Raw genomic sequence first — 22,535 nt, forward strand, 5'->3', positions numbered from 1 at the left:
GCATATTTCTTCTATTTTTACATCAGGACCATTAACATGGAGGTTCCCTTTTTCAGAACAGCGCAATATCCCCCTGTGACCCTCTTGTGTTGCACTTCCCATGCTCGCCCTTCTTTTCTGTCGCTGTCATTGCCTTTCTTCTGTTTTTTCCCCCCATGTCTTGTTTTCCCCTCTATTTGATCTCATTTCTGTCCATCCTCAATTTTACAGGGTGTAAACCGTGTATATGAGTCTTCAGCAGTTCACTCACTGTAACTGATATTTCACAATCACATATTTTCAACTATCACGGGTCTGCAGTTAGATTGTTTTCACATAGGACACGGTGTAGGAGGTATTGCATGTCAAAGTGGCAGAAGGATAGCGTGTGTGTGTCTCTGTTTTCCTTGCATTAGTGTGCGCGGATGCAAGTGTGTGTGTGTGTGGGCTGAGATAGGCTGGCAGCAGCAGGCATCTGGTGACATCTGGTCCAGACAGATAAAGTAATAAACACACACTATCTTTCTATCAGCGAGGTGTAGCCTATCGCACCTTCTCTTTCTCTTTCGTTGTCACTCCGTTTTTTCGTTTATATCACTTTTGGCCTGTGTCAGAATCACTGAGAGGACAGGAATCAGCAAATACTGGCAAAGCAGTGTTTAAAATCAGGATGGAAATGATAACAATAGGTAAAATAACCAAGGATGCATTCTAAACTAATGCTGTGCTGGCAAAGACAGGAATCTTTTATCCATTTATTTTACTATCTTTAATAGTGGAAATTGTCATGAATGTAATAAAAAAAAGGTGCAGTAATAATAATAATAATAATAATAATAATAATAATAATAATAATAATGGATTGCATTTATAAAGCGCTTTTCTAGGCACCCAAAGCGCTTTACAATGCCACTATTCATTCACTCTCACATTCACACACTGGTGGAGGCAGCCACAATGACCAGGACAGAGAGAGCAGGGGGTTCAATCCCTCTTACAGATGAGCTTCCCATCCCCTGAGCCATAATCTGTTTACGCTTCCCTTTGACAAGATCTAAGAGACAAAAGGACAAAACCAACAAAATCTCAGCGTCATGTTTTGGGTCATTGCCATCCTGGAAGATCCATCTACGACCCATCTTCAGGGTTCTGGCTGAGGGAAGGAGCCCGATTTTCTCATCCAAGATTTTACAATAAATGGCCCCATTCGTTGGCCCTTTAATTTGGTGAAGTCATCCTGTACCCTTAACATAAAAAACACCCCAAAGCATGATGTTTCCGGCTCCATGCTTTCCTCCCAGGATGGTGTTCTTTGTGGTCATTTGGTTTTGCATGATAGTGGACTGTATACACATAATAAGTTGGGATCATTAGTATCTGTAATCAGCTGATTGTAATCAGATTACAGAGCTCAAGCACTTATTTCACTCAATGACACGCAGTTTATAACTTCCTGCAATGTGTTTCTTCTTAATTTTTGTTTGATATTATGTCTCTCTCCATTAAAATGAAACTTCCATAAAAATTAGAGACTGTTCATTTCTTTGGAAGTGAGCAAACTTACTTCAAATAATTATTTCTCCCACTGCATCCTCATTTATCACAGAGTTCAGCAACCTTTTATATCAAAGGAGCTATATTTGAGCAATGTTTCCAACAAACAAATTTGCATGTAGCTGCAAAACATATTTGAGCCTTTTGATGAAGATGGCAAAGCCTGATAGGTATAAATTAGTCCATCAAAACTGTGCAAATAATTCTCCCCTTTCATCACAGTCTTTGATGCATTATTTAAGTATAGAACTAGAATTAAAATAATGTTATATTTTAACAAAGAAACTGAACAATTAAGTTGTTCAGGTGGTGAAAAGTATTTATTAAAATGATAAGGCTTACTTTAAAACCAACCGGCATTATGAATCCTATCTTTTCAAGTACAAATGAATCAAATTAAAAGCTTTGCTTTGCTTTGATAAAATAATAACATATAAAGAACATATAAAGAAACCGAACGACAGCCCAATAGCTTTAAAAGTGATATAAGTTAAAGATAAATAAATAAAAACAGGCCACTTTCAATTTAATTTTTCACTGAAGTCCTGAAGCAGAATACCAGTAATCCAGCAGTGTTGATTAAAAGCATAAAAATCTGCCCAAAAATGGTAAAATACTGTATTATTTGTGGTGACATTTGTTTATTTGGATTTCAAATCCATATCTAAGGAGACTCAGGACTAGTCACAGCTGTCTATTCATCCATGCTAGCCGCTGACAGTGAAGCTTTAATAAAAACTAAGAGGATAAGACACCAGGCGGCAGACAAAGGCTATGTCACACATTTTTAAAACTGGAGAATGTAAAGACTTATTAATGCTATGACAAATAAAAATAAAAAATGTTTAAAAACAATTTCCATTATCATTTGGTTTTTATCGCGGTTACAGGGAATTACTGGAGATGAACTAAAGGGCTCTGGGGGCTCTTCCACTGATAACAACTCTTGAAGTCCAAACTGAAATCCTTTTGTTTGCTTCTTCTTCATTAAAATAAGACTAGTGCTATAACAATATATGCAGTTTTTTCCCCCCAGTGGACGAGGTTTGATCACCACATGACAAGTTTTCAGTAATATCCAACCAAAGCTGTCTAACAAGAAGGTAGTACCACAGCAAGTGCATTCGCATAAATACTACTTCACAACTGTAGCCGCACAGTTTGGGAGATGAGTACTCAATTTTCTCCAACAGACGGGGTTCAAGGTGCTATCTAACACGTCTGTGTCTGCACTTCTTTTAAATTAGCGTTGTTATGCTTGCTTTTTGTCCTCCTCTTCTTCTTGATTTCCTTCTTTTTGTGTGTGTGGTTTCTTTTGAAGTTTAAACCCACTATTTCACTGAATCCAGATAGACTGATGGAAGGAAAGCTGGAACCTGATCAGTGGGCAAACACCACACAGTCCAATGAATTTTATATTACATATGATTGATTACCCTCTCTGAAACAGCAAGAAATCTTGAAAAACAAATGAAATCTTTCTGCCAACATGGGCAAGATATCCTTGCAATATTTCGTTTACCAAACCATAAAATTAAATTCAACTCACAATTGTTCTTGCTTTTCATTTTAGAGGAAAAAGTCATGCAGACTTTTTCACAGCAAAATTGGCCTTTTCCCGTAGTTAAAGTCTGATGATTTTGTTTTTCTTCATTAAGGTTTAATCTTCAGATTATTTTTTGCTTAATCAAATGATGCCTCTTGTTTTGTTTGGAGGTTTAAAACCCCAAGATATCCCATTTCCAATCAGAGACAACAAAGAACACCAGAAAATATTCACATTTAATGAGCTGGAATCTGTTATGGGGGGTTTCTTCTTTTTTTTCACAGTTTCTGCAAATAATCGCTTGCTGATGAATTTGTAATTTATCTCCAGATTAACTATTTCACAGCTCCTCATTTCAGACTTTACTCTTACCTCCCATATCTGCTAAAATCACATATAAGATGTGTACACACGCGCAGGGGAGATTTGTTATTTACTCACCCCTGAACCACACGGGGCCTCGCTTTCAGTGGTCAGAGCCTCTGTGGGTACAGGCCCAACTGGCCCCGTCCAGAAGGCTTTTCTAAAGAGCAGATGATGTGTGACAGGGAGAATTAGGAAAGCCGACTTCTACAAAGGCCTCAGAAAAGACACCAGGAAAGGTTGAGAAGGAGCTGGGAGTGGTTAAGAAAAAGGAGGCTGACTATAAGCGAGAACCTGAGTGGAAATATTGGTGGATGGAGTGATGGATGACTAAGTAAGTAAATGATAAATAGAAGGAGGGCTGGGTGGATGAATGGGTGGATGCCTCGACACATGGCCCCAGGGAGTCAGCCATTATATATGCTACTGTCACTCAAGATTAGAGGCATAATTAAACTCCTGTCCCACTGCGTGTGGCTGGAACGAGTGTGTGTGTTTGCATTTGTTTGTGCATGCTTGGTGTGTACCTGGATGTGTGTGTGTGTGTTGTTTTGGGTGCGTGTAGGAGGGGCAGACTGTGACAGAGATTGATGGTGAGGGGAAAGCGGGCCATTATGTTGTCTAGCAAAAGGAGTGATAGCCTCTCCACCTCTGTGTCTGCTTAAACTGCTGGCCATTTTATAGGCGTGGCACAAGCGACCCCACAACACACACACACACATGCACACACACAGATTCTATAAGTCTTTAATTAGGAACAAACTGCTTATTTCGAGGAGCTTCTTGACGCTTCATTTGGCTGCAGTTGGTAGCTGGAAAGCCTCTGCTGGATTGCACAGGCACTGTACACAGCCGCTGAGCAGAAACTAAGTGTCATTTATAAATTAGACAATAACCCTCCAAAGTGTTCACCCAAGGCTCTTTCCAACAATTTATAGATATTTGCGAGTTATTTTAATAAGCTACACCATTTCCCCCTCCCCTTTAAAATGTTTAGACTTAATAGCAGGTTATCAGAAAACCATTCAGACTTCAATTAAGTGAATGAAAAATGAGGATAAAATGATTATCTTGACAGCTCAGAGAGGACAGCCGACTGAGAAAGAGAGAGCGGCTTCATTCACGATGATGGTTAAAGGCCATGCTCATGAGCAGCTGCACACCGACCAGGGCTACGTCTCTCTCTACATGTTTGTGTTTCAGTGGGTGAAAGAACCGCGCCGCTCCCCTGCCGAGCAGAACATCAGCCTCATCAAGTCCGCCGGGCTCAGATACAGCACGGGGGCAGGATGGCATAGGCTGCCTTCAAAATAAAAGTCCATTAAATAAAACCAATGTTTAAAAACGGGAACATTTGACATTTGTTGTACTAAGCAAAATTTGCTTGAATAATTTCAACTTTTAAAATATAAAACAGAATAAATTATTATTATTTTATTATTATAAAATAATAATAATTATTATTATAATGCGTACGCATTGTGTGCTTAAAAACATGCCACTGTAAACACTATACTGGTTTTAAATTTTGGACTGACTGAAGCTGATTAAAAGTAGTTAATGTCTACACTATCACAGGTACTGTATTATAATGTATCATCCCTGTTATCGTAGGGCAGGGAAGTCAAAGTCATTTTAAAAAGAAGGTCACACGCAGCCCCCTTTGATCTTAAGCATGCAAGACGAGTGAAACTCCACTTTCTGCATATTTCAGTTTTTCTACATGATGAAGGTGTAAAATTGCTGAAAAAAGTTCTTGCAGGTCACTGCACAAACTGTCCCATTTTTTTTTTTAAATTTACCTACAAATACATAGCAGTATATTCACTAGAATAGGGGGTAACAATTAATACGTTGCATTTTTAGGGACTTTATTTTTTTGTTTATTTTTTGTTTTCTTTTTCCAACAGCTGTTGAACTGTTGTGAAAGAAGAAAATCAAATCTCACTTGGATCTGTCTTTATAAGATCAGATGGTCCTATACTTATGCCCAATGCATGCTGGTGTTTATTTTTTATATTCTTATAAGGAGGAAAGGAAGATCAGTCCTTACAACATTTTATATGTGATATAAAAGGACAGTTGAATAGTGCAACATCCATGATGCACATCAGTATGATGTACAATAAATATGCAAATAAAAGCAAAGTGAAGACACTGCATAATACAGCCGGCCCGTATAAGGACAGCATATTTACAATACAAGATGGGGAAATTTGTTTTTATACTAAATTAGCCAGATGTTATTCACTCTTTGAAATGACTTGCAGTATCATTATTTGCTCTTTCTTGGAAATACTTGATATGTTACCTACTTATTTTAGTGTATATACTGGTAAGTATTTGCAGGTAAATATAATTACATCAGAAAATACATAAAATTTCCAGTTAATTCTTGGGGAATTACACCCTTAGTCGCGAGAATATTATAAAGTGCTATTAGCCCTGATAGCAGCGTGGCACTCCACCTGCTTTATATTAAAAACACTTTCATGTCCAGTGTAACTGTGATGCACTCTGTAAACCGCTGAGTATGCAGGTTAAAGGTCGGGAATAGGTAATGTGAAGGACAGACAGTAAACAGTTTAAACTGAACCCTGCACTCTTACATCACTTAGCACACACTAAGATACTGTTTGCTTTGCGCTGTTTGCTACACTTAAACTGTTACCAGTGTAGTCTGATATTTGCTATGCTGTTTGCATTTAAATTGTGCTTTTGCTTTTTTTGATCATTTCGCCAGTTATTAGAAAGATGATTTAAAGTAACTTAATTTAAGTATTTGTCTCCGACAAGGCCCATCCCTTTATGACCACAGTGCACCCATCTGTTGATGGCTGCTTCCAACAGGACAAATCATCATGCCACTAAGCTCAAATCATCTCAAACTGCAGCTTCAAATCATGGATGTGCAGCAGGTCTGTGATGCTATCATGTCAATCCAGACCCAATTTGAGGAATGTTTTCAGCACCTTTTTGAATCTGTGGAGAATTAAGGCAGTACTAAAAGCAAGAAAGAGGCCAACCTGGTAATAACTACGTGTACTTAATTAATGGCAAGTGAAAGTTTTGCCAATTCTGTCCACGTTTATTTTGAAAATCCCCACCGGAACAGCACCACTGTACCGAGGTATTTGACTTGACAGATGGCAGGCGGGAGACGCTCCTCTCTCGGCTGTCTCTCTCGGTCCGTTGGTCCATCCCGGTTCTCATTGTCTCCCCTGTTCACTCCTTGAAGACAACCCCGAGACGACCAACTAAACTTAGCCGTTTTTTTCCCGCTCACACCACACACTATGCTTTACGTTTGGAGACTTACCTGAAAATTTACCCCTTCCCTCTGTGTATGAAATTTGGACACGCTCTTCTGTTTTCTTGTTTTTGTTTTTGTTTTTTTTAAAAAAAAAAAAAAACATTGTATAAACGCGTTGGCAGTAACGGAGACAGCACCGACTGAAGCAACCATCGGCTGACGGGCTTGACAAGACAGCAGTTGTGCCATGGATCTGATGGGGAGATGAACCGAAGGAGGAGGAGGACTCATTAGCCAAAAAGCGCCCCCCGAAATCAGCTTCCAGCGGTTGTTGACACCTCACAACATTTTTATCAATGACCGTTTTCTCACTGGATAAAACACCACAGCTATCGGAAGATATAAGACAGGTTTGGGACCTAAGTGTTGGAGATTTGAAATAAATATATAAATAAATAAAACGCGGTTTTTGGTGAAGGATGTTGCCGCTACATGTCCGTTACTTCCCCTGAGAGGAGAGGAGCTCGCCTGTGTGAAAAGAGGCAGGGACCACTTTCGCTTGTTTTCTCCACCCTACAACAAATTAGGCTGTTTCACTCACACGAATGCAAGTGGCTCTTAATCGGATTACTAAACGAGGGATTTAATCTGGAGGAGAATACATCCATCTAATCTCACCGTCTCTCTTTCCCCCCCAGCCCTTCAGTGTCTTTAAGTGGCTGCTGGTGTGCTGGACTGTGTTACTTCCAGTGTGCTCAGCGTTGTGATGATGATGGTGATGATGATGCGACTAATCGAGGTGATCGCAGGTGATGTCTGGACAAGTGCAAACTGTGTAGAAATCACTGGAAAGTCGCTGTAACGTCTGCTGGATGAATGAATGAAGGAGCTGGATCTGACTTCGTTTGTGCCACATGTATTGAAATGCAGCTGATTTAGCAGGCTACTAAAGTGCCCTCAGTTGCTGAGGCTTGGAGAGGGTTTATCTACATATCCAGCTCTGTGGACTTGAGTCATCCCCCTCTCCAGAGGACGTACTGTTACAGGCTCAAGTAGTTGCCTTTCATTCCCTTCAGCTCCAGAGAGTACAAGGGGGGAGCTGGTACCCTGTCCTCTGAGCCCGAGAAGGGAGTGCTTCTACCTGGGCTGGAGGCCAGCCAGACGGCCCTTTGGGAGCTTTTGGATTTTGAAGGAGAGATTTTGGGGAGTTTCTGCTCCACGTGGACCTCCAGAGAGAGCCAGGAGGACATCATGGGGTGCTGCAGTGGCAGGTGCACCTTGGCCTTCATCTGTGGCATGCAGCTGGTGAGTGTTTACGTTACTATTGATCCTGTAAGGGGAGGAAAGTCTGGGTTAAATCTTTGAAAAGCTCCACAAACAGACAGGTTCTGATGGGAAAGAAGTAAAAAAGGCATCTTTATCTGGAGGTGGAGCAGGAGGAGAGGTGGGTGGCTGGAGAGAGGGAGAGATGGATTACTCAAAGGTCACATTTCAGAAGTTAATAAAAGGTCATGATACAAGGAATGATGTCGAATGACGAATATGAGAACTGAATAGAGGAATACTGTTGCCTGGAGCTCTGAGGCTGTACTAAGAGTCCATATAGAGGGATAGATGGAGGTGGAGAGTGATAGATGGAGGCACTGTAGAGAAACGAGGTATGGGTGGATGGCAGATGGATAGATATATGAAGCGGGTACATGTAAAGCAAAGAAGGTAAAGACCCATTATAAGGTTGCAGCATCAGACGCTGCCATTCTGTGTCTGTCTGTCTCCCTGTGTATCTCTCTTTTACACCATCTGTGTCGGTGGAAACTGGTGCCAGGCAAGACAACTGGGAGGAGGGATGGTCTGTAGGTGTGTATGTGTGCATACATGTGAGGAAGTGTGAGGAGCAGCACAAACAGTTTTATTAGTTCTGTCTTGTAGCTTCTGCATAATATGAGGAAAATTTTTCCCGGGAGCAGAACGATGTAATGAAGCAGCAAGAGCTGCCAAATGGTTTAATGTGGGTGACCTGCTGGTAGATCATGACATTTCTTATTAAACAGGCATAGTGGATAACATTGTTTTTAGGTAGCATGTGAGTAAACATTGTTGGAATTCAGTTAACTTTTTTTTTTTAAATTAAATTTGATTAGATTTTCGGGCTTTTTTAGCCTTGTTTTGGTTAGTTTGTGACAAGCTTGTACAAGAATACAGTCTATTTGCCCAACCTTAGTTAAGAGGACACTATAGGAAATATAAATATAGGCTGTTGTTTCTTCGGTAAGGCCGTTCCACTGTTTGCATCGCATCTCTTTCAATAAAGTTGAGCGATATGTAAACTTCTCTTGTACCTACGGCATCTGTGTTACTCTTGGCAGCTTAAAGGTATTTATTGTGAATTTCCAAGCGAAACAGTTAAATCCTACTTCTGGTTCCTCCCTTTATTCACAAAGGGTCGCAACAACAGGTAGCTGTGCAGTTTTGATTTGGCAGATTTTTACATTGGATGCCCTTCCAGACCACCGAGGGCTGGTGTCAGGAAGGGCATTAAGAACGTGAACAAACTTTATGTTGTAAGTGACTGAGTGCTGTGTTGTGGTGAAGAGATATCAGGAATTTCTAGTAGGACCTGGCTGTACGTTCCTATACCAATTTGTACTAGGGTTGACTCGATAATAGAATTTCAATATCAATACCGATGCCCAAGACAATACTCGATACTTGATGCCACTTTTGAAACCAAAGGCAATGTTTTGACCCCGTAGTGCAACTGCAGAAGTACCAGTGAAGACTCGATCAAAATCTTGAAAAAGTTAACTTGTTAATTTTCAACTAATTTCCCCAATTATAAATTTGATTTAACAAAATAAGTATTTAGGATTAATTTTAGAGATTTTACTTATTTTATAAATTATTTAGATAATTTCACTACAGACCATGAAGTTAAAATGTATTTTATATATGTATTCCTCATAATAAACGAAGGGTACAACCAACAGCATAATACCTACCATATGTAAGTAACTTAATTGTTGTAGAAGAAGAGCATTAAAGAAAATTTAAAGATGAACTTTGGATGAAGTGTGGTATTCGTTCTGCTGCAAGAATTATTCATCTTTTATCTGGCTACAGTCCACAAGCTGCTGCATTAATGGTTTCAGATGGATAATGTGGCCATTGGGTAATTGCTAATAGTTAAACAGGTAGCACCAACGTGTGTACCGGCTAGGTTAACATTCACAATACTTGTTTAATAATTCAGTGCTGTAAAACGGGAGCTTTACTGACCTCTGAAATTCCTCCTAAAATGTTGTTCACTCTTATGAACGTTAACTACTTGAAGGGGCTGCATGGGTGACTGTGCGTGAAGATCGGCTGGAGGAGGCAAAGACGGCACTGTTTGTATAGAAACAGTTCCAAAAAGGACAGCAGGACACATCTAAAACATTTAAACACTTGCTTGTTAAAATGCTGCCGCTTGGTGGTGAATGTTTAAGGTCAGTTTTGGAGATTGTAATTAAAAAATGTTCCTTTAAGAATAAGACAAAAAGAAACGCTGTTTCTAATGGCTCCCTTTTAAGTCCTCAAACAGACTTTTTAAGCTGAGAGCATGACTTTAATTGATCCCCAGTTGTGAGAAAGTAGATGCCTTTACTTTTCTTTCTAATACTGTTATATTTAAGCTGCTCATTCTAGCTACATTTTAAACTAAAGGATTATTATTGCTACTGTACATAGTAGCTATAAGACTAACAGCCACAGCAGAGTAATAATTCCAGGCAAAGATTCTCCAGACGCTAACCCGGGGAAAATGAAGGAAATCATTCCCTTTAGGCGAAGCGGTACTACTCATCACAGAATAAATCCTGCATTTTCTAAAGATTTATGAAATGTTGCTGTTAGAGGATCTCGCTGTGGAGCTTTTGTCTGCCGCGTGTATGGTAGCCAAAGACAGGCTATGATATAGAATGGGACAGTGAACACGCATGTGAACAGAAATGCATAAACATGAGGTGAAACGCTTTGGCTGTTGCAGCCTTTGCAGTCATGTGCAGTGAGTGTGTGCAAAAGTAAAAAGCTATTGTGATGATGAATAGGAAGCTGTTAGCTGCAGCACGAAGCACTCTGTTTTCAATACAAAAGGAAAATATAGAGAAAAAAAACTATCCAATTTACCATAAAGATATTATGTGCATGACCCTCTTTGAGCGAGCGTGTGCTTGTAGGCCTATTGTGCTGTGAAATAGGACGTTGCACTGCTCGTTTCCATTCAAATAAAGACAGTTCTGTGAGTGAACACGCCCGCAGCAGAATGCCGATGAGTTTACCAAATGCGGTGCACACACTGTACGCGAAGAAACACACCACTGTGCTGTAAATGGGGATGCTGTGTATTTCCCTGTGTGAAGTAAAGGCCACGAGTGACTCTGTGTGTGTGTGTGTGTGTGTGTGTGTGTGAGAGAGAGAGAGAGAGAGAGTGCTTGAGAATGAGATGCTGTCACAGAGATAGTCATTGTATCTAATGCGGTGGAACTAATGCTATGCCATAGTCAACAACATGTTTTGCTCTGTTAACCGTTGTAATGGCTAAGCCAGCTGATGAGCTGGAGGTCTAACACTACTGTATGTTTCAGCTTGGCCATGCACGGTTAGCATCTGCAGCTATTCGAGCAGAGGGCTCGTGAAGCATCACAAAAAGTGCTCATTTCCACTCTTCAAAGACATACATTTGAAGATATTTTATTCCTGCGGTTCCCTCACCAGAAGGCACGCTGCTCTCAGTCCTCTCTGCTGTGAGTTAACCACATTGACCACAGATTAAAGACAGCCTCTTACCCTGCCTCAGATGCCCCCCTGTTAGAAGTAATTGTTTTTGCTAAGTGAGCCTCCGCCTAATTGGGGAGCTTGTAGAGTAGGAAGCAGCACTGGTCCAACCCAGTATCACGGCAAAACATGTAATAGACACAGCGCTCCACCATGTCTTTTTCACGCTTTGCCTCTCCAAAGTGTAAAAAAAAAAACAGTGGACCGGCATGTCTGTTGCAAGTTTTGGTGCAATATCGGGTTGACTGGTCAGTGTGTCTTATGTAAGGGAACTGATGTCTTATGTAACTCCTAGCAGCAGTTTTTCCCCCTGCTTCATTAGCTAGGTTAATTGCTAAAAGCTGATGTCGCCACACCTGAGCAGAGATCAATGATCCAGGTTGGAGATATGTCTACTTCACAGCTGACGTCAAAGCGTGCAGAGTTTAATTGATTCTATCAGCCAAATGTATATATTTGCCTGATTGTTTTCATTGGTCTTGCTTTTATTAGTAATGTGTAATTTAATGTCAGCAGTTAGTTCAAAGAAAAAAGTGTGCTGCTAATCTGATAGCGCTCAGTGCCAGTCTAAATCGTTTTCTTTCTTTTCCTCACAGCCACACTTAGTAAGTAAAGCTAAAGGGACTATTGACTTTGGGGGATTGAATAAATGGTTATATTCTCAGTGAATTAAGTAACCTCTAAAGAAAAAAACGTAAAATGTAATTACGTCCAAGGTGATGGCTTCATATCCCTTGATTTGGCTGCCCCCCCCCCCCCCCCCCAAAAAAAAAACCCTAAACAAAAACAAAAACAAAAAACAAAACAAAAGAAAACAGCAAAAGCTACAATTCTCCTTTACAATTACAAAAGAGAGAAAACGAGCAAAACAAACGCTCACTTGACAAAGAGACCAGCACAATTAAAAGTAATATACACTCATTGGACACTTTACTTTTTACTTTGTACATTTAAGTACAGTGAACTTGCTATCTTCAAGAAATTATTTTATTAGTTGAGCTTTGTGACATGTTGATGTTATCCTGCTGGAAGCAGCTATCAGATGGTACCCTGGTCACAAAGGGATGGCCATGGTTCCTTCATGACCGCTCAGGTAGGCTGTGGCATTTAAAAGATGATCAACAGGTACCAAGAATATGTCCCCCATAGCGTTACACCACCATCACCAAGCTGAACTGTCAGTAGAAGACAGGGAGAATCAATGCTTTTGTGTTGTTTACACCAAATTCTGACCCCACCATCTGAGTATTATAGAAGAAACAAAGATTCATCAAACATCAGGCAGCATTTTTCCAGTCTTTTAATGTCCAATTCAAATATGGTGTATCCTCAATTTCCTGTTCTTAGCTGTCAGGAGTGGTGTGGTCTTCTGCTTCTGTGGCCAGCTACTTCAAGATTTAATGTATTGTGCATATTTAGAGATGCTCTTCAGCACACCTTGGTTGTAACAAGTAGTTATTTGAATTACTGTACCCTTACTGTCAGAGCGAAACAGTCTGGCCATTCTCTTCTGAAGGCAAGCCATTTTTTTTACTCCCAGTCAACTGACACTCGTTGGATATTTCCTCTTTTTTGGACAATTTTCTGTAAACCCTAGAGACGGTTGTATGAGAAAATCCCAGCAGAGCGGCAGTTACTGAAATAGAGTAGCCCGTCTGGCACCAACAAGTCACTTCAATCACCTTTCTTCCCTATTCGAGTTGAACTTCAGCAGGTCCTCTTCAACATGTCTACATGCCTAAATGCCTAGAGTTGATGCCAAATGACTGGCTAATTGTATATTTGCATTAACAAGTAGTTGAACATGTGTATCTAATAATGTGGCTGTTGAGTGCATATTTATTCTAAAGACAAGAGTGGTGTTGTCATCTCTAGTGACTAAAAAAATGAGCAAATGAGAGACTTTCTCAAAATAAAGTCTTGTTGACTATAAAAGTGGCATCCTAATGAGCCCGTAGCAACAGCGTTGTCATGTTGTATTACATGCATAAAGTTTTATGGTGCTGTGAGCAAGCTGCGTTATAAGAAGAAGATCATACAGCTGAATTGAACAAAACAGCCATAGAGTACACACACACAAACACAAACACACAGATACATGCCATGCCACTGGTGACTCACTGCCTGTGGCGATGGTTCAGGTCTATGTTGCTATAACAGCCCACAGCAACCATCAGCTGCTGCCACAGAAGTGATGACTAAATTATCTAAGGGCGTGAAGGGTAACAGGACTGAAACCGTGGCCTCCCACCATTGGCTGGTTGAGTCGAGCTTTTGAAGTCGGCCGGTGGGTGTTAATGTTGATGGAACGGTAATTATGTTGTTGATGTGTACATTAATTGAATTGAGGTAATGGAGTAAAATGATGGGCTTGTAATTCAGTGTAGTGCACAATTACAGTGAGATAATAACTGGTAATCCAGAGAAATGTAATTGATCTCTCAGACTGTCACAACAAGAGAACATTAATCTAAAAGAAATTTTCCCAGAAACTGAGGTAAGTGCTTTTTCTTAAAAAAATTCTCTTTTACACGACTGGAATTGCAGATATTAAGGCACATACCAATAATATTTGACTTTGATCTCCTGGCAAACTAAAGTTATTTTCATGTCTCCTTTATGAGGCTGTGGGACAGTAAGCGTTCAGCGCTTTCAAAGCTGAGCTGTGCGTCCCAGCACCTTAGAATTAAACAGCAACAAAGAGCAAGACATCAGACATAAAATATTTCATTGGAATTAAAATGTTGATTGTTGAATGTTGATGTCGCTCTTTGTGCTACAGGTTTGCTGCAGCATTCATTTCTTGTCTTTTTTACAGTAGTTATTGTGGTACTGGTATATTTTTTATCATCTTTTTCATTTTGAATCACCATTTGATTTTGATAACATCTCTGGAGTGGGTGGCGCTCATAGGGACCATTTTCTGTGGAAGAAAAGTCATATGATGCATGAAATACCCATTTTAGCTTGCTGCCAACAACACCCATTTCATTTGAAGTTTCTTTTGAAACATTTGACCAGACACACATGTATTTTTGTATAATTTTACAGTTTTATATGGAATGAGGTTATGCAGAGAATGACTGTAGGCTATCAGAGGCAGTGTTTATCTTACCGTAACAGTACGATCATGTGACATTTCCACCACTGAGGGACATACTGAATAATTTACCTTTTAGAAGCTGCAAAATGGATGCAGAAATGGTATCTCAGCATGTGCACCACATGTTTGAAAAAAAGTGACTTTGTAACCATCAAAACTCAGAAACTAGTACTTAACCAAGATGTTTTGGGAGTTTAATAGAACTCATTTTTATCTTGAAGCTGGCTTAATAACTTCAGCAGAACTGGTTTGCAGATTGATATAAACAGTCAATTTCACTTCAGCATTACAATTTGGCAAAAATGTTCTCCCACTCAGTTTGATTGTATCGTATATCCCATTTTTTTTATTAGTGATCTTTAGTTGCAACTATTTTGCAGTGTGCACCGTCTCCCGCTGTTGGTTTTTTCAGCATTTTAAAGCAAATCCACTTTTAGAATGGGTTGAGTTTTCAAAGTGAACAGAGCTCTGCTCTTTGGCAACAAACAATCTTCAGACCTCCTTCCTCATCGCAGCAACTCAGCGAGATAAAAAAGGCTTTCCTATCCTTTATGTACAACACTGCTTTCAACAAAGGCCACACACAATCTCAGCTCTGAGTCTATAGATTTTCTGTCGCTCTTTCTTTTTCACACTCTCTAATTTGTCAGTCTCCCTTGCCCCAGGTCTCCATCTTTTTATATATGCCCACCCTCTGTGCGTATGTCTTTCTGGCCATTTTCATTTCTTTATCTCCACCTCCTCTCGCTGTCTGGCTCTGCTTGCAAGAATGCGGCCATCACACCTTGGCCAGGGACTTGACTGACAACTCATTCACTGTATTTCAATAGTCTGAACACAAAGTAAGTCTTCACTCACTGATCTGATGAGGTAGTTTCAGTGTGCCAAATCAGTCCAACACTGAATCTCAGTCCTTGGAGAAATATCCAAGCTGCATCTGTATTGCTCATATATTCATGAATGATAGTGTCACATTCTGTGATCTTCTGTTCTGTGATTTTCTGTGAAGGTATGCTGTGTGCAAAAGGTTATGTTTTAGGCTTAAAACTTTACTTTTTGATAACACTGACAGTTAGGTCTGAATCAGGTGACCCTGAACCTTACCTTAGTTATGCTGCAATAGGCCTAGGCTGATGGTGGCTTGATGCACTAAGGGTTTCATCTCCACTCACTCCTTACACAGCATCATGGCACAGGGTGTACCTCCTTTCACATCACTCTACATTTAATAAATATTCATTACTATTTCTGGCTTGGCTCTCTTCCACAGTGTGTCTTTTGTCCTGTCTTCCTCCCCTCATTCCCCGAGTGGCAACAGCAGATGGCTGTCGCCCCCCTGGAGATTTTTTCCTATTATGAGGGAGTTTTTCCTTCCCACTCTTGCCAAGTCCTTGCTCATAGGGGATTGTGTGATTGTTGGGGTTTTCTCTCTATTATTGCAGGGTCTTTACCTTTTAATATGAGGTGCCTTGAGGAGACTGTTGTTGTTATTTGGCACAATATAATGAAAAATAAAATTGAATTGAACTGAATTAACAAAGAGTGACATATTTCTAAACTCTTTTGATATAGGGTATCGAGTATGTCAATAGGTTTTTGCTCTTTCTAATCTACTGAGTGGTCAGTTTCATGTTGTGTATGCAAAGTCTAATTGAGTGCACTGTTTGAAGTCACACACTTGAACTAGCGGATTATTACCAGATACATAATAACTAGGGGTGCAACAATACTCGTATCGATATTGAACCGTTCGATACAGTGCTTTCGGTTCGGTACGCATATGTATCGAACAATACGATACAATACGATGCTGTCTGTGTTGAGCGCTCAGTGGATCTGCGTTCGACTACTCCGCCTAGGCTGCACTGTTGAGTGCAGATCCACTGAGCGCAGCGCAAGCTAGCAAGACAGAAGCTAAGCTTGTTGCAACATGGCAACTGCCTCAACGCTACCCGAAATTGAACCTCCCCCACCCTCATTCAGATGTGGCGTTTGGAACTATCTTGGTTTTCATGTGAAGCATGACCCTGATGGTAAGCGCGTCATGGACAAAAGTAAAACAGTATGTTGGATGTGCCACGCAATGCTCAATTGGTGGGAACTAGTGCGTTAGCGCAGTTAGCTTGTTAACGTGTTGACGCCGTCCAGCCCCGCGCACGGGGCGGTAACTTGTTAACGGAGATTTGCTGCATTATGGCGTTAATGTCATTTTAACAAGATTAACGCTGACAGCACTAGTGGGAACACAACGAATATGACTGCACATTTACGCCGACATCATCCTAGTGCAAAGACAAGTGGAAGCAGACAAATCAACAAGCACATATGCTACAAACTTTACCCGAGTCAGTTAGACAGCCGTTAGCAAATGATTCTCCTTATGGGGACCTGATATGTTTAATATGCTTAATGCTGCTTAATTTAATTATTTTGTTGTTTCAGCAACATTAAATTTAAAAACTGTACTTTTGAGTTAAAATATATATTTATAATTTTAATAAATGACAAATTAAAAAGGCATGAAAATTTTTTTGTACTGAAAAAATATCGAACCGTGGCACCAAAGTATCGAACCGAACCGTGAATTTTGTGTATCGTTGCACCCCTAATAATAACCTATATAAGCTATCCCAGTCCAGTTAATGTGCAGACAGTATAATGAAGGTACAGACAGGAAAACAATAGATCAGTCAGCCAGCACTAAGACATAGTGCGTATATTGTGAGTATTTTTTGCAACCGTGCAGAAGTAATTTTTCTGCTGTAAGACTTACATCTGCAGTAACTGAACTCTCCCAGCATAATTACACTGCTACTGACAGTCAACCTCACTAACAGATTTCAGGGCACTCTGCACTGTGGTGTGATACAAATTATCTTAGGTCAGACAATGGATCAGCTCTGTTCAAGCAGATATTTTTAATTACTCAGTTAGAACCTCTGCCTCCTATACAGCCAAATGCTAACACCCAGCATATCTGCCTCTCCTTTTCTTTGTTTCCAGCATTGATCTTCACATTTGTGCTTACTTGCATCCACCAAATGCCTGATTATTTTAAAGGCTCCTTTAGACACCAAATGACCGCTTAAGCTATGAAGAAATAACTTTAAGGCGGAAGCAAGGTGGCCTGTTGTAACACTGCAGGAGTTCCAGCAGAATTCCAGCAGGCTCACCACCGCCTTCTTCAATACAGTAATAAATAATACGTTCTGTACTAGTGTGGTACTTCTATAGTATATATGTACTATAGTATATCTGTTTTTTTTGCTTCATTCTTTACTGACCTATTCAACTGTCTCTCCACTTAGTTGTAGTCTGATGTTGATGAGCTCCACCTTCTTATGACCCAGGGTTTTGCGTTTTGGGAATGTTTAAGTGTTTTCTAGTTTGTTATCTTTATTTTAGTTATTATTTTGTATTTGTTGTTATTCAGTATTTCATTATTAAGTGTTCCCCGTCCTCTTGTTTCTGGATTCCTGTTAGTTATTTGTCTGTTCCCCCAGTCTTGTTTCTGTGTCTGTTTGCTTCCTCTGCTCTTGCTCTGTGTCCCCTGGTCTCTCCCCTTCGTACTGTGTCTTCTAGTCTTGTGTCTGTCTCCTCCCTCCACTCCCCTTATTTTGTCGGTCCGAATCTTATTAGTAGATGCAGATTAGGCACCCTGTGACTAACTTAGTTATTGTATTTGGTAATTCAGCAATAAAGCCGCATTTATGTCCAGTTTTGCCTTTGTACTCTGCATCTTTGGGTCCATTCCTAACTGCCTTACACAGCATCATGACACAGGGTGTACCCTGCCTCTTCCCCTATGACAGCTGGGCTAGGCTCCAGCCCCCTGCGATTCTAAATTGGATAAGCAGTTGAGAAAATGGATGGATGCAGCACCATACTTACATTTTACTGAAGTTGTTAAAATGAATGTGAAATTTTAACATCTGGAATTTTAGTGCTGTGAAAATTAGAAAGAAAGTAATTTTACTCAAGTGGTGAGCACCTGGACTATAATTTTCTATTTGGTTGTTAATGTGGGCCAAATTTTTGTGGAGCCATTCATTAGCCAAAGAAGTCTATTTAATAGCTGTCACCAAACAGTACATCATTTTGCAAAATTTGTTTAGTTCATTAAGGTTTGGACTAAGACCAAAGGAAAAATGTGTGGGTGCTCTGCGGTGGTCTACCACTCATCTCTTTGCTCATGTTGCTTAAGGGAAGAAGTCTCGTGGACAACATAAAAGAGCCTTTTAATGCTATTTACATGTTTCTTTTTGATAAATATTTTCTGAAAGGTTGAAACATGTCGCCCTGCTTTCTGTCTAGTTTCTAAGCTAAAGCTACTACATCTACTAGTTTACTGAATAGCAAATATTTTAAATATTATTAAAACTTAGTTCACGAGATGCAGACTCACTCAGCATGTATAGCAAGAAGAAAGTGTGGATTATACTCTGTATGTTACAGTTTCAGACACAGACAGCTGCAGGCACCACAGAGGCGTAGTCCTTCCTGTTATACTTCTTTGAAGTCCACTTGAAGTCTTCTCGAAGAGCGACTGTGTAGTTGGTGCATTGTACTTTAGTGCCCGTCTCCCCAGACAACTCTACGCAGTCATACAAACAGAGCAGCATGAATCACTCGGACACAAGTGGACCCTAGCAGCTTCAGAGAAACTATAACACCTCTGAAAGTATCTGTAGTCATACTCAAATCTTCTGGAAGGATGTACTACTTAGGCACACCTGTGTTTTGAGCTAAATGCTAACACTAATATCAGCACAAAAACAATGCGTAGATACTGTTTTAAACAGGCCTTAGCATGTTAAGTTAACCGATGTTCAATAGCCAGTTGATGTAAAGTGTTTCTAAAAGAAATTGAAAGAAACACTTTCTCAGTCATAGAGCTGGACAAAAACATATAAACAGAATTATTGCAAAATAACTTTGTCCAATAAAGAAGCAGAGCAGCAAACTGTGTCGAAAGCATGTTTCCACAAATGGCAGGTGACATCACGGATCACAGCGCCATTCTCACACAGTGCACAGCTCATTGTTTAGCCGCACAATGCAAGATGTTGGAGTCTCAAGCAATTTTTCCTGCAACATGCCTTATGACAAAAAACAAAGCAACATAGTGATATCACAAATGCAACAGCCTACTTTATTGTGAAAGTCATTATGCCTGTGAGCACAGTCAAAAATGTTGGATTTTAGCTGCTTAGTAAAGCAAGTGACTCTCATAACCAACTGGCCATAAACATTTCTAGCGACTTGTTCATGGTACACTTCACCTCTCACCCTACGACAGCTGAAGTAAGCTTGATTTATATCGAGATATAAAGTTGTTGTCATGGTAATTTTTAACAAATTTTAAACTGTTCTGTTTTGATGGTGAAATGGGTTAATGTACAGCATACATCTTTAATAAATTAATAAAAGTTTGCATTTATTTTGGATTTTGTGTAATCCATACAGGATCTAATATGTACACTGTGACTGATGTTTGGTTAAATGTCCCTCAGAAAGTTGCACCTTAACCAGAGATTTTTGGTTGCCATCAACAAGCTTCTGCCACAATTCTGGCTGGATATTTGAGCACTCGTCTTGGCAGGATTGGTAGAGTTCATTTAAATTGATTGGTTTCCTACCACAGACCCAGCTTTTCAATAGGATTGAGGTCAGAGCTTTGGGAAGGCCATTCCAGAAGCCTGTTAAAATAAAACTAGCATAAAATGACAGAGTTTTAATTTCTTTTAAATGAGCAGAGTTACAAATTCAGCAGGGGAATAAATAAATATGTCTCCCACACTATGCTGTGAAATCATTCCACCCTGACCAGTGGTAACATTAGGAAAAAGAACAGCTCAAAAAATGATTAAAATTAACATGACATTCATGACCAAGATGCGTGGATGTAAACTTCTGACCAAAATTTGTAAATATACATATGAAAAAAATTGTTACTGTAAAAAGCAGGGTTCTTCTCTTAGTTGCGAACATAACATGTCTTGGAGGCTTAAAAAAGGAGTGCAACACAATGATAGTGTATCAACTCACGTTGTCATCATAACAAAGTCTGTGAAAGTGTGAAAGAATGGCATCAGTAAAGACTGATTTTTTTTTTGTTCGACTTAGAAACGCTGACTCTGTATTCCTGCACAGCTCAGTGGAGGCTTTAAATTGAACTCTTACACAGAGTCACTGACACTGACACGCATATTGTGAAATCACAGCTGCAAACCAAAACTGAAATCCACGGTGTGGTGAGTTTGTTGTGTACGTTCATGTGGCAGCACGCCGTACTATAGCACAAAATGTTTTTTGCTGGCATCGTTCAAAACACGTGACATTTACTGTGGAAAAGTAGTGAGATGGAGGAGGCTGTTGGTTCTTTTCTTCACTTATTTTTCTTTTTTCATATCAACAGTGCTCATCACAGAAACACACTTGCCTCAGTTTTAATATTTTGGGGAAAGCGTGTGTTTTCAGCAGTTTGGTCATCATCTGGTTTGGTTTCTCTACTGTTGCGATGGAGAGGAAGACTGTCAGAGGTGCAAATTGGAGCTACAGCAATTTTATAAAGCTTTCAGATAAAACTGGATCATTTTAACTGTTTTGAATTTTTTGTTCCACTTTTCAAAATTTGAACGTTCCAAGCTGCAAGAAAAACCTCAGTTAACCATTTTAATTACAACAATTCAGATCTTCATCTAAGTTTTGTTTTTTTATTCAAAGGGAACAATGGAAATTCGTCATTATGAGCACTTAAGTTTGTGCATTGTTTAATATGCTAGATTTAGCCGTACATACAAGTACTAAAACAAAAGGGGTTGGTGGAAAAATAGACTTTCAGTGACACTACTTCAGATAAGGACAAAATGTATTTGCTTCTTTGGAGAGAAAGAAAAATATTATGTTCCTTATTTCTGGGGGTGCATTGTTTCAGGTATGTGTGTTTTAATTGTGACTTAATTTATCTAAAGAATTTATTAAAAGCAGATCAGAAAGAATAGAAATGAACAAATAATAAATAGATTTATTTGGCCAATTATCGCCCAGTATTAGTTATTTGCTATAAGTATCAGTATTCATATTAGCTGATGAGTTAAATTTTAAAAAGTAAAGAGACAGGAGCAAAACCTTCAGACATGTTATTGTGTGATTACACTGCATAGTCAGTCCACCAGAGGGGACTCCCCTGTTGGTAACTTGGGATGTGACGAACACAACAACCAGCTGATCCAAGCACATTCGAGTAGAGTGTAAACAAGTACGTAAATTAGTGATGTGCGGATCGATCCTGAAATATCGATTCCTCCGATACCAATCATTTATGTTCTAGAATCGATTCTCACATTAAAATATCGATATTTTAGTAATTTAGGGTAAATTTGTAGTTTATCATTAACAGGAACACAGTGGAAAGAAACTATAACATTCGGATTGTCTACATTCGAAGGAACTACTTCCTCTTCCGCCTTTCATAGTCATGTGCGAAATACGGCTGTATAAATTTCTCGCAGCCCCTTGGCGTGCGCACTCACAACAATGGCTGAGCGTGATTGTGCAGACATATTTTACCTCCACAAACAGCTGAGACGTGGTTTGCGATACATGTGGCAAAAAAGTGAGGTGTTGCTGCAACATCACTGACCTTGTCAAACACCTCAGAGTAAATCATATCACAGAATATGACGAGGGTATGTTGAGGCAAACTAAAGAGGAGGACAGGGACAGGTGCTGCTAGGGCGAGACACACGTCTCTCACGGAGTCCTTTAGTGCTGCAGCCAGGCAAGGTGTTTAAATAGCGCAACTTCAGATTTTTTATTTCTGTATGATGAACTCTGCATTATTAAGTGATAAGAACAAGTAATCTGATGTCCTGTAATCATTATGACGCTACAATTTGAGATACAACAAATAAAATAAGTTT

The 22,535-nt window shown here is 39.7% G+C and overlaps 1 protein-coding gene across 1 annotated transcript in view; it reads left to right on the forward strand.

Moving 5' to 3' along the window:
- The first annotated feature begins 6,556 nt into the window (after positions 1–6,556).
- Positions 6,557–22,535, forward strand: part of nkain2 (sodium/potassium transporting ATPase interacting 2) — a 110,838-nt gene continuing 94,859 nt past the window's right edge. The window contains exon 1 of the mRNA XM_085134071.1: positions 6,557–8,000. Within this exon, the coding sequence (XP_084990197.1) occupies positions 7,947–8,000 (54 nt within the window). The 5' untranslated portion in view covers positions 6,557–7,946. The remainder of the gene's footprint in view (positions 8,001–22,535) is intronic.

The sequence above is a fragment of the Neolamprologus multifasciatus genome, chromosome 15, assembly GCF_963576455.1.
Source record: "Neolamprologus multifasciatus chromosome 15, fNeoMul1.2, whole genome shotgun sequence".
Lineage (NCBI taxonomy): Eukaryota > Metazoa > Chordata > Actinopteri > Cichliformes > Cichlidae > Neolamprologus > Neolamprologus multifasciatus.